The sequence below is a fragment of the Elephas maximus genome, chromosome 18 (assembly GCF_024166365.1).
Source record: "Elephas maximus indicus isolate mEleMax1 chromosome 18, mEleMax1 primary haplotype, whole genome shotgun sequence".
NCBI lineage: Eukaryota > Metazoa > Chordata > Mammalia > Proboscidea > Elephantidae > Elephas > Elephas maximus.
The window spans coordinates 13,398,858-13,411,715 of record NC_064836.1 but is presented as its reverse complement, the minus strand read 5'-3'; the positions used below and the strand labels follow the sequence as shown (position 1 = coordinate 13,411,715).

General features: G+C 51.2%; 1 protein-coding gene across 1 annotated transcript; it reads left to right on the top strand.

The window, feature by feature from the left end:
- Window positions 1-709: 709 nt before the first annotated feature.
- KISS1 (KiSS-1 metastasis suppressor) lies at window positions 710-7,392 on the top strand. Its single transcript, XM_049858375.1, is given in 5 exon segments — window positions 710-1,062; window positions 1,441-1,570; window positions 4,512-4,646; window positions 7,006-7,156; window positions 7,158-7,392. Coding segments are annotated over 3 exon segments (471 nt in total). The 5' UTR covers window positions 710-1,062; window positions 1,441-1,570; window positions 4,512-4,543; the 3' UTR covers window positions 7,375-7,392.
- The last annotated feature ends 5,466 nt before the right edge of the window (window positions 7,393-12,858 follow it).

Sequence of the window (12,858 nt, the reverse complement as noted above, 5' to 3'; positions counted from 1 at the left end):
GGAGGAGGGTCTCACTTAGCGACTTGCTAATGGTGACAACAATCAGAGAAGAGAAAACGTGTCACCAGATACAGTCCAGGGAACTCAATCACGGGACCAACCAGCATCGTCTGTGCTGCAGCGGAGGCTGTTCTGCCGCTCTGCCTGCCCTCCGGCTTTCTCTGCCTGTTCACATCAGCCTTTGTCTTCTAAGGGTGGTGGCCCAATGCCACTTCCTCTGGGAAGTTTTTCCTGCCTGGAAGTCACTTCTCTGTTCTTCCCATGTATGCCCACCTACTAGAGCGGTCATTTTGCTCTGCTTCCTTACAGCCAGCGGCTTACCTGCCTGTTGCACCTGTCTGTCATATTCATCTTACAACCCCTTGCTGAGCAAATGCTTTGTAGTTGTTTGAGGAAAGATGGGAAAAGAAAGGAAGGAAAAAGGAGTGAATCCTCTCCTCACCCCCATCCTCCACCCCAGCCCGGAGCGGCTTCTGATCTGAGACCCAAGCTGGCCTGGCTTTCTCTCAGAACTGAGCATGTGGGGACAAGCGTCCCTAGGGTCAAATCGTGCCCTTCTCCTCTCCTCTTAAGCCTGGGTGTGTCGGTGGCTCTTGTCCAGAGGGGAGAAGACACTTCACACTGAGCCCCCTCCCCACCATTCCTCCTCAAATATCCTATTTCCACGTTGCCTGGGGCAGAATGGGTCTCCGGAGCGGAGTGGGTCTGGAGGGAAGGGGAGGGGAGGATGGAAAGACCTAATGAGAATTATAAAGCCAGCCTTGGAAGCTTCAGGAGGGGCAGGAAGAGGCTGATTCAGTCCCAAGAGCCAGGAGGAGGCGGGAGGCAGCGGTCAGGAAACTGCATCTCTGAGGAGGGTCTGACAAGAGAGGGAGAGCCAGGCAGAGGTGGGCCTGAGTCTGCAGACGTCACCTTGGGCTTCATAAAAGAGGAAGTGATCAGGGAGTTGGCCAGAGTGAGCCTAGGAGCCCAGCTCCCCGCGCTCCCAGCCATCACCCACCCAAGTAGCCTCATCACCGCAGAGACCCTGCCAAGCTCTCACCTGGCCAGGCCAGAGCCAAGGTAGGTGCATTGCAGCATCCACACATGGGGAGGGTCCACCTGGCCCAGGGAGGTTCCAGAGGAGGGGGCAGGAAATTAGTCCTAAACTGACAGGGAAGCAGAGGGTGGTGGGGCTCCTGGTCTTGCCTGATTATTGGTTGGCCAGATTATGCTGGGATGCTGGGTGGATAAATTGATTTTCACTTTATTATTTGGAAACTAGGGGGTCCCAAGGGCTCTTTCACTGTGGGAGGAGTAAGTGCAATAGAATGAGCTCTCTGTGGCTGTGATTGGAGGCCACAGAAGCTCTTATAGAAAGCTGGGGAGTCCCTCAGGGTGGGGCACATGGCTGAGGAATGGGACTCCTCTGAGCAGTTCCCCCCAAATTGCTGTTCTTAGGTGCCATTGAGTCGATTTCAACCCTATGGACAACAGAACGAAACAGTGCCCTGTGCTGCGCCATCCTCACAATTGTTGCTATGTTTGAGCCCATTGTTGCAGCCACTGTGTCAATCCGTCTTGTTGAGTGGTAAATACAACCCCAACTAAAGGGCACCTGCCCACCCACCCTGCTAAGAACGGGGGTGGGGTGGGGAGGGTCACTCCAGGAAGGAAGCCACCCCTCTTCCCAAGCTCTCCTACCGTGCCTGGAATTTCTGTTATTCATTAGGTACAAAAACCCCTGGGGTGGGAGAAACCACGAATATTGCCACAGCAGGTCAGCCACTTGGAAAGGGGATGGACCTTTTCCAGACAATTCATTTCCACCACATGCTTAGTGCCAACAGTGGACTAGGCAGCGGTTTAAGAGTTGGGGGATCTGTGATGGAAAATGCTTGGCCCCTGCTTTCTGGGAGCCCTTGGTTGTGTCAGAACGTGTGTGTGTGTATTTGTGTTTGTGTGTGTACACGGGCCAGGGCCAGGCAGCAGAGGACAAGCAGAGTTCTCAGGTGGTGTGCGTAGTACCACTACCCTGACAGGGAGGGTGCATACAGAGGGAAAGGGGAGCACAGAGAGGGAACAAGGCCCTTCTAACCACGCAGCCTGCAGCCACCACCCCTTCCTCACTCCCAGGGGCTTCTACCAGAGCAGCCATGTGCTCCATCTAAAATGCAAATCTACACACACTCCTCTCAGGTTCCTTCTGGGTGTAGCCCCGGTGTGGCCCTGAGGGACAGTGGGAGCTCATGGCCCAGCCTCATTACTCTCTTATCGCCCAAAGCTCCACACTCTTGTCTGCGGGCAGCAGCTCTCTCTACTCCCGGCCCCGCCAGTCTCTACCACCATTGCTGATGCAGCACCCTTTGCTGGAAATGCTTCCGTATGCCGTCATTCACCCAGCCAGGAGCTGGTGATTGAGGGGTTAAAGCAATCGTCTGCTAGCCGAAAGGTTAGTGGTTCGAACCTGCCAGCCACTCCCTGGGACAAAAGACTTAGCGATCTGCTTCTGTAAAGATCACAACCTAAATTCTAACTCACAAAAAAAAGACCAGACTTACTGGCCTGACAGACTGGAGAAGCTCCGAGAGTATGGCCCCTGGGGAACCCTTTTAGCTCAGTAATGAAGTCACTCCTGAGGTTCAACCTTCAGCCAAAGACTGGACAGGCCCATAAAGCAAAATGAGACTAAAGGGGTACACCAGCCCAGGGGCAAGGACTAGAAGGCAGGAGGGGCCAGGAAAACTGGGGATTGGGGACCCAAGGTGAAGAAGGGAGAGTGTCGACATGTCCTGGGGTTGGTAACCAATGACACAAAAAAATGTGTACTAATTATTTAATGAGAAACTAGTTTGTTCTGTAAACCTTCATCTAAAGTACAATAAAAAAAATAATAAAACAGATTACACCCTAGGAACCCTACGGGGCAGTTCTACCCCATCCTATTGGATCGCTATGAGTTAGAATCGGCTCCACGGCAATGGGTTTATTCACATGGCCCACTCATGCTCAGGCGTCACCTTCTGCATAAAGCCTGCCTGGACCATCCTGGTTGGGTTCCCAAGGCTCTCGAAGCCCCCCATGTATTTGCAGGCCTCCAGAGCATCCTTTCCCTCATTCTGTTGAAATGATCTGTTTTCGAGTCAATTTCCCATGCTAGACAGATCTCTGGGCAGCAACCCTGTGTCATGGTACACCTGTACACCCTTAGCAACTAGCACAGCACCAGCTTCTAGTCAGCGCTCAAGGAGTGATTCTGAACTAACCTGGGCTCCATGTATCCATGCTCTGAGCCAAAAAATAAATGGTTTTATACTGTCCTGTCTAATGAATTAATCAGGAGCCCCTCAACTAGCAGAGGGGTTGGCAGCTCAAATCCACCCAGAGGTGCCTTGGAAGACAGGCCTGGCGATCTGCTTCGGAAAGGTCACAGCCTTAAAAACCCTACAGAGCAGTTCTACCCTGCATATGTGGGGTCGCCATGAGTCAGAATCAACTCAAAGTCAAGTAAAAGTGGTGTTTTTTGGTTTGGACCCAAATGATACTTGCCCCCTTCCCTCTTGGCCCCTCGACCCAGAGAGGGGCTCCAGGCTTTAGGTCTGATGGAGGCACCCTTTTTGCTCAGCCTGCAGCACCCCAGTTTGTCTCTAACCATAAATTTGCTGGATAACCTCAAAGTACACGCGACTTTTTCAAAGAGATTAGAATTGGGAGCTGGAAGGTGTCGGGGGGAGGGGAGAGGATAAGAGGGTGAAGGGAGGGTCAGAACACACAGCCCCATCTCAACAGCCAAGATGACAAGGCCAGTTCAATCCAGACCCTCTCAGGGCCCATGGAGAACAGAACATGGAGATAACCAACCTGACAAATGAGGAATTATAGGCAATAAGACCATTTAGTGCTGCTCTTCAAGCCTGTAAACAGCAAGGGAAAGAGCAACCGATTGCCTCTTTCTTCTTTCTTCTTGGAAAGGGCAGAGAATTAAGCTTCTGTCACAGAAGGAGGGACTGGCCCAGGTTCAGGAAGGCACGTTCTAAGGGGAGAGAGGAGCACAGAAAGTCATGGATTAACGCAGCGCACAGCATGTGGGGAAGATGTGCCTGTTCCCATGCTCCAGAGAGAACGTGTGGACCTGAACGTTCTCTAGTTGGTGGCCTGAACCTCCTGCCCTCCCCGCCCACTCCTCCACACTAAATATATGTATGTCATCCCTCATTTCTCCCACACTCCTCTCAAGCACACCTGAGATTCAGTGCCCCGGGCATTCCCCAATCTGGGTAGTCCTGTCCTTTCCACCCTTGCTGGCCTCACTTCATCAAGGAGGTCCTCTTAGATGACCTTTGCCTAGCATCATTTCAGCTTTGACTACACTCCATCATGTTTCCATGATGTGGTTTTTCAGATTCATCCCTCCTGTGGGAGCCTCCAACGACAGCAGCTCTTTCCTTCTTTCTCAACCAGATCTGCACCCAGCATCTAGCCCAGACCCCACGCCTGACCTAGGTCTTCCTCCCCCTCTGTCTCCTCCTCAGGGCACTTCTAGAACCTGCCTCTTCTCACCAGGATGAACCCATTAGTTTCTTGGCAGCTTCTGTTTTTCCTCTGTGCCACCTCCTTTGGGGAGACGTTAGAAAGGGTGGCTTCTGCCAAGAAGCCTCGATGCACAGGTATGCATTGTCTGGGAAAGGGGGTGGGATGGAATAAGTGAATTGCTGCAAAATGAGATTTACCATAATTTTCAAAGTATACTAGTCTATTGATATGAGTTGAACACTGCATTTAATGGAAACCTAAGACTGGTACATATGCATCATTCAGGAGCCCCATTAACCCTGCAAGTTAAGGATGGTTCACCACTATGTATTATGGGCATCAAGAAGGGGCCCTGGCAGTGCAACAGTAAAGTGCTCTGCTGCTAACCGAAAGGTTGGTGGTTCAAACCCGCCCAGTAGCTCCAAGGAAGAAAGACCTGGAGATCTGCTTCCATAAAAGATTACAGCCAAGATAACCCCAGGGGAAAGTTCTACTCTGTCCTATAGGATTGCTATGAGTTGGAATGGATTCGATGGCAACAAGTTTTTCTTGCCACAATTGGCTGGGGCCATTGTCTATCCAGAACGGGTTGTGCTATTTTACTGCCAAAAATTATAGTGAACTCAGTGAACCATGTGTGTAAAGTGCCCTGTGTGTAAAGTGCCTTCCAAATTAACCTTGTAAACCCTCAGTATGAGGGGGGAAATTATACTGGGAATGGGCGAGGTGGCTCAGGTAATTCTATATAAAAAAAAAAAAAAAATTTTTTTTTTTTTTTAAATTCTATATAGCTTATTTAAAAATGATATCCATTGCCATCGAGTCGATTCTGGCTTATAGCGACCCTATAGAACAGAGCAGAACTGCCCCATAGGGTTTCCTAGGCTATAATCTTTACGGAAGCAGATTGTCACTATTTCCCCTGTGGAGCGGTTGGTGGGTTTGAACCGTTGACCTTTTGGTTAGTACCTGAGTGCTTAACCACTGTACTACTAGGGCTCCTTATAGCTTATTAACCCATTGCTGTGGAGTTGATTCTGACTCATAGCGACCCTATAGGACAGATGAAACTGCCCCATAGGGTTTCCAAGGAGTGCCTGGTGGATTCAAACTGCTGACCTTTTGGTTAGCAGCTATAGCTCTTAACCACCACACCACCAGGTTTTCGACATAGCTTATTCCAAAAAACCCACTGCTGTTGAGTTGATTCCAACTCATAGCGACCCTACAGCGGTACCTGGCGGATTTGAACTGTCAACCTCTTGGTTAGCAGCTGTAGCACTTAACCACTACGCCACCAGGGTTTCCACACATAGCTTATTAAAGGAGGTCACAATTAGTGTTATCAAGAGACCAGAGCTGTATCACAGGTGGGTGTGGGCATAATGGACTTCATTCCACTTTCTTGATTTCTGTTACTACAAGCTTTTCATTAGCCTCTCCGTAGTTAACAGGCATTTATTGAAGCCCTACTATTTGCAAACCCTGGTGGCAGAGTGGTTAAGCGCTACAGCTGCTAGCCAAGAGGTCTGCAGTTTGAATCTACCAGGTGCTCCTTGGAAACTCTATGGGGCAGTTCTACTGTGTCCTATAGGGTCACTATGAGTCAGAATCGACTTGACGGCAGTGCGTTTTGGTTGGTTTTTGGTTTCAACCACGGTGATGGACAGAGATGAATGAACACTGTCCCCACTGTACCCCAAGGAGCTCACACCCAGTGGGGAAGGCCGATGCATACAAGGTAGTGAGCCACGAAAAAACCAGTCGCCATCTTCGACTCAACGACAGTGGGTCATCTAGTTGATTCAGACACATGGTGACCCCCTGTGTGTTAGCGTAGAACTCTGCTCCATAGGGTTTTCAGTGGCTGATTTTTTGCATATAGATCACCAGGTCTTTCTTCTGAGGTGCCTCTGGGTGGACTAGGTTAGCAGCTGAGTGGGTTAACAGCACCACTCAGGGACTCTAGTGAGCCAAGAAGAGGTGCATTTAATTCTAAGCTATACCCTGTCTGCTTCCTAAAAGGAAGTAATTTAATGTAAAAGACATTTAAGATAACTCCTAAACATTTAAAATCAAAGAAAGTTATGTTGAACGAGGAGGTACCAGTTGGGCTAAACACCTAAGCTAAGACGCTCCTGCTGGTTCTGAAGGCACTGAGCTTAGATCTTCCAAGAAGCCGCGGAACAAAAGGGCAGCATAGGATGGGGACGCTAGTAGGCTTTCCAAAGCTGGCTTTCCTGGCCCCTGAACGCAGGTAGACTCCCTGGTGGCATAGTGATTAAGAGCTATGCTGCTTATCAAGAGTTTAACACTACACACTCACCAGCCTGCTCCTTGGAAACCCTATGGGGCAGTTCTACTTATAGGGTTGCTGTGAGCTATGCGTCAGAATCCACGTGTCTGCAACGGGTTTGGTCTCTTTTGTTTTTGTTTTTGGAACGCACGTACCCCAGCCTCACAGCAGCCTCTCCCTGTGGCTTTCTGTCCTAGGCCCGCAGCTCGCAGCTCGGACCCTAGGCTTTCCCGGCCCCCTGGGAGCAGCGGTGCCCAGAGAAGCAGCCGGGCCGACCCCTCGGAGCGCCTCGCTGTGCCCGCCCCCCGAGAGCCCTGCTAGGCCCCAGCAGCCAGGCCCGTTCGCCCCCGCAGCCGCCAGATCCCCTGGGCGCGGTGCTGGTGCAGCGAGAGAAGGACCTGGCCACCTACAACTGGAACTCCTTCTGCGAGCAGCTGTTGGTGCCGCCGGGAGGGCGCGCGCGGGCGGGGCGCCAGCAGGGGCTGAGGGGCAGGGGCCCTGCCGGGGCGTGCGGGGCTTGGGCTGGGGCCGGGCCGGGAGGGACCCGACTGGGATTTCTGTCCTGAGGCAACAAAGGAAATCCTGCTAACTCCCCGGCGTGTGATTTGTAGCTACTTTTTGCAACCAGCGCTGATGAAGTTGTTCCCTTCTCTCCTCAATCAGCTCTTTGGTTGATTTTAAGATGACTTTGGTGTCATGATGGTCAGTGCTTCTCAAGCTGTACGTGCTGAAGGAACAGGTTTGTTTTCAATCTGTTGCAGATCCATACTTAAAAACAAAAAAACCAGAGCAATACAAATGAATCACTACAGGGAGTTATTTTTTAAGGGGGACTGAGTTTCTGTTTGGAGTGATTAAAATTGTTTTTGGAAAATGGAAAAAATAAATTGTCGGTGTTTAAAAAAAAATGCATCGCTAGAAAACTGACAGTTAAAAAATAAAGAAAAAGAGACCTAAATTGGATGCCGCTTGGATGTTTCAGCAATGTCAAATTTCTATAAGGGTTTTTGAAGACTTCCTCCTAACTCCGGTACTTTTCCCACTGGGGACAGGTAACATTTTGATGATGGGCATCGGCCACGGCCCACACTTCTGAGCAGCACTGACCTGGGCTGGCTGGCGGAAGGCAGCTTCCCTTTTCTCAGGGAAATTATCAGCCATTTGGACAACTCACGCTGGGAGATGATGAAACCACCCCCAGAATCAGTCCTGCCCACCGAAGCATAATCATCACCCCACCTGACAGCTGGACCTCTGCCGGGTGCACTGAAGCCCAAATCCACATGCAAGGGACATCGACAGTGGACTGGGCCGTCCGCTGTCCCCCAGGAAAGCCCAGGATGGGCCCATATTTCATCTGTATCGTTCCTCTTCATCCTTGTAACCACCCAGGGTTGTTGTTGTTGGGTGTTGTTGAGTTGGTTTTCAACTCGTAGTGACCCCGTGTGGCAGAGTAGAACTACCCCACAGGGTTTTCTAGGCTGTAATATTTACGAGAGCAGATCGCCAGGTCTTTCTCCTGAGGAGCCCCTGGTTGGGTTCAAACCACCAACCTTTCGGTTCGCAGCTGAGCACTTAATGGAACCGTTGTGCCACCAGGGCTCCTTAACTACCCCAGAAGATGGGCATGATGTTCCCCATTTTTACAGGTGAGAACCCTGAGGTTCAGAAAGATAGATAACTCACTAAGGCACACAGCCAGTGGGTGGCAAGCCCTGGGACTCCTGATGCCAGAGCCTGGGCCCACACTACACTGTGGTGGGTCTGACATGGCAGGGCTTCCATCTGAATCAGCCGTGGTGGAGATGGAGAACAGGCAGTCTGCCTTGGTGGCACAAGGAGTGCTGAGGGGACATTCCTGGGGGCCCCAATAGCTGGGGAGTTGGAGCTGCTGCAAGAAGGAGGGCTGTTGTTGTGTTCAGTCAAGTGGATTCCAACTCATAGCGACCCTATAGGACACAGTAGAGCTGCCCTATAAGGTTTTCAAGGCTGTAATCTTTATGGGACAGATCGCCAGGCCTTTTCTCCCGAGGAGCCGATGGTGGGTTCCAACTGCTGACCTTTCAGTTGGCAGTTGAGTGCTTTAAACACTGTGCCACCAGGGCTCCCTCTTTGGAAATATGGACAATAGCAGAATAGCCAAGAGAGTGGAAAGCTGTCACCTCTGGGGAGCAGGCCTGGGGACTGCTGGTTTTCATTATAAGCCTTTTAGTTCTACTGTGGTGGTGGTTGTTTAACTGTGGCAAAATACGCACAGCGTAGACTTCCGTTTTAACCATTTTTAAGTGCACGATGCAGTGGTGTTAATTACATTCACAGTGTGTGCACGCTTTACCACTCTCTACTTCCAAAACGTTTTTATCACCCCCAACACTTTTATTGATTTTTAAAGCTAAGAACATGTTCTTTTTTTCTTATAAAAAAGAGAGAGAGATCCATGTTCCAGGAAATGTCTTTCCCTAACCGCTCTCCTCCCACCCCAGCTAAACTTCTGCTGTGACACTTTGCACACCCACCCCGCACCCTCCCGTCAGAACCCCGCCCTGCCTCACCTCCCCCACCCCACCCAGCTGCTCTGCTGCCCACACCCCCCTGTGGGAAAGGATCCTCCTGCTTAAGCTTGTTGACAGTGAAACACACCCCAGCTGCCATTTGGGGAAGTGGTTTTTTATGTCTCTAGCTTTCACGCCTCAGGACATGGCGTCTGATCCCACAGCATTTGGGCGCACCCCATTTCAGGAAGGAGCCCTGGCGGCGCGGTGGTTAAGTGCTTGGCTGCTAACCAAAAGGTGGGCGAATCGGAGGGAGGAAGACGCGGCAGTCTGCTTCTGTGGAGATTACAGCCTAGAAAACTCTGTGGGGGCAGTTCTACCGTATCCTATAGGGTCGCTATGAGTTGGAATCCACTGGACAGCAATGGGTTTATTTCAGGGAGACCCATTTGGCCAGGCTCTTCAGCAGACCCTCAGACCCCTTGCTCATCTTCTTCTCCTCCCAGTACCTGTGAGACGCCCCTACAATGTTCTTGGCTCACACTTGAGCAGTTCTTATGTTGGGTCACCCCAACCCTGTGGTTGAATTCTTGTTTCCTCCAAAGTCTCTGAACAAAAAGCTACGGGTGCTTGGTTCTCTCCACCCCCACAGCCTCTGCTTCAAGGTTCTCCTGGTCCCTGTCTCAGCCCCTTCCTCAGAGCGCTATGCGTTATTATTCCTTCTGGAGGGTCCACCCACACAAGGCAGCCCTGGCTAGTTATTACAATTCATTCGGGCTCTTTCTTTCCCTCTCAAGGCCCCAGCTGCTCATCTGCTCCAAACTCAGTGCCCCCATCTGACTGAAAAATTCTTCCGATGAGCCAGCTGGGGCACTCCGGGGATGGGGAGCTAAGCACACCCTGGGAAGAATGGCTGGTGGAGGAAAGACACGTCTGGTTTTTATCTTTCCTCCTGTTCTCCATTTGCTGTTTACAAAACAGAAGCAGAACCAGCCCAAATACGATTAGCTCCCCAAATCTAAGCCTCAATGAGCCCACTTTTCGTCTCTTTACCACCTCACCCAGGGCAGCGGCCATGCCAGGAGGTTTTCCGCTAAACTAGTGGTGGCCAAGAATGAATTGGCCCATTTCAAAGCAGCAGAGAGCAGGCCGTTGGCCTTCCCGCCCTCCACCCCCGAATTTGGCCTCAGCACCTGAATTTCTTTGGGGTCATTATCGTAGAAGACAGTGGAGGTTGGGGCCAATTTTAGAGAAACCCTGGCACCACTTGTCTCTTGAGAAAGTCCCAGAGCCCTCCCACCCCTTCAAGCCCCTGCCCCCACTCTTCACACCCAGCCATGGAATCTAAAGAAAGAGGAGAGGGAGGGCCAGGCTCAGAGGGAAGGCCAGGCTTGGACTGGATTTATGCGTCCCCTGACTGGTTCTCACGTCCTGGGTCTGCCCCATTGGGAAAGGGCAGATGCCCACAACCCTTCCCTCTGCCCCCACCCTCACCACTTCCCTCTACGTCTGAGGTGACGCACCCTGGAGCCTAGACGTAGGATCCTGGGGAGCCGCTGTGAGAAATATTGGACCCCTAGACAGCTGGGCTTGGGAGATAACCTGATAAGGGTCTCCACTCACTCCCTTTCCCATTCTCCCCACCCTGCACAGCCCAGGCACCCGGAAGGCCCAAGTCCAGTGAGAAGGAGAAACTCTCATGGTGGTCCACCCCCTGCTTCTGGGTTATTCCCACCCCCACAGCGGAAATGGAAATGGTAGAGTAATAGGTCAGGCCATCTGGCTGGGAGGGGGACACACACAACCCTAAAACCTGGAAGGGCCCTGAGAGCCACTGGCCCCCTCCCCCAGGGGAAGCCTCCCTGACAGTTGAACAGCGGCCTCAGCTCCACCGTCCCAGAGTGGGGGGCTCATACCTCACCAGGCATTCCCTCTGTGGTCGGGCAGTGTAGTCTGCTAGGCAGTTCTTCCTGAGAATGGGACTAAAACCACTGAAGATTCTCCCTCTTGCTCCTCACTGACCTCAGTTCTGCACTCTGGGGCTGCACGAAAGAGATCTGGTTCTGCTTCCCTTGCAACGTCCTTCTAGGGCTTTGTGACAGCCCCTGTGGCTTCTCTCCTCCAGCTAAGCTCCCCAGGGCCCTTGACCAAGCCTTCAGGACTTAGTTTCAGGATCCTTGTCCGTTCTGGCTCCAGACCTCAAACAGGCCAGCTTGGATGTATGCCCAGCCTCTGGCCACAGGACCTCAGGCCCACAGGACTTGAGAAGGTGGAAGGACACGGAGTTTGTGAAAAGAGCAAGGATAGCACTCTGAGCTGAGCAGGGATCAGGTGAGACATGAGAGAGGCCACTACCTCTGGGCCCTGTCGCCCTCTCCTAAGTCACTTCCTTGCCCCTCCTCTGGTCCCGCGCAGCCCAGGCCTCCAGTGTGACTGCAGTCCACGTGAATTAGCAGAGTTATTGTATGCGTCTCTCTCCTACTGGTCTGAGGGCTCCCCGGGGACAGGTGGCGGAGGTTATCCACTCTTCTTATTTTGTTGTGGTAAACATATATGTGGAGTTCCTGGGTGGTGCTAACTGAAAGGTTGGAGGTTCTAGTCCACACAGAGGCACTCAGAAGAAAGGCCTGGTGATCTACTTCTGAAATATTAGCCATCAAAAACCCTATGGAGCACAGTTCTACTCGGACACACATGTGGCTGCCGTGAGTTGGAGCTGCCTCTAAGGGAACCGGTTTTAAGCATATATGTACGCGTGTGCAGCTCTGAACTACCGCACGCCAGGGCTCCGGAACACACACACACACACACGTGTACATCAGGAGCCCTGGTGCACAGTGGTTAAGAACTTGGCTGCTAACCAAAAGGCTGGCAGTTCGAATCCACCAGCTGCCCCTTGGAAACCCTGTGGGGCAGTTCTACTCTGTCCTCTAGGGTTGCTGTGAGTCAGCATTGACTCAATGGCACTGGGCTTGGTTTGGTTTGGGCTTTATGTATTATGTATGTATATACATATATGTGTATGTGTGCAACAAAGGGCAAATGTTTTGTTACATATATATTATACATATATAACATATGTAAACATGTTGCCGTCGAGTCAATTCTACTCATAGCAACCCTAGAGAACAGAGTAGAACTACCCCATAGGGTTTCCAAGGAGCAGGTGTGGATTCAAACTGCCGACCTTTTGGTTAGCTGCCAAACTCCTAACCACTGCACCACCAGGGCTGTAATACATGTAAAAACCCATTGCTGTCAAGTCGATTCCAACTCATAGCGACCCTATAGGACAGAGTAAAAAAAAAAAAGTTTCTTTTTTTTTTTTTGACAGAGTAGGGCTATATATATATATGTATGTATACACACACACACACACATATACACAGTACATACGTATTATAGGTATATATATATATGTGTGTGTGTATTTATAAGTACAGGGTTTGGTTGTTTATGTAAGGAAACATTTGCCAACTCAGCATCACACTTCCACTCACACTTGCATGCACTGCCAGAAGGAAGCAGGGATAGGAACCACGGAGTAAGCACTTTCAG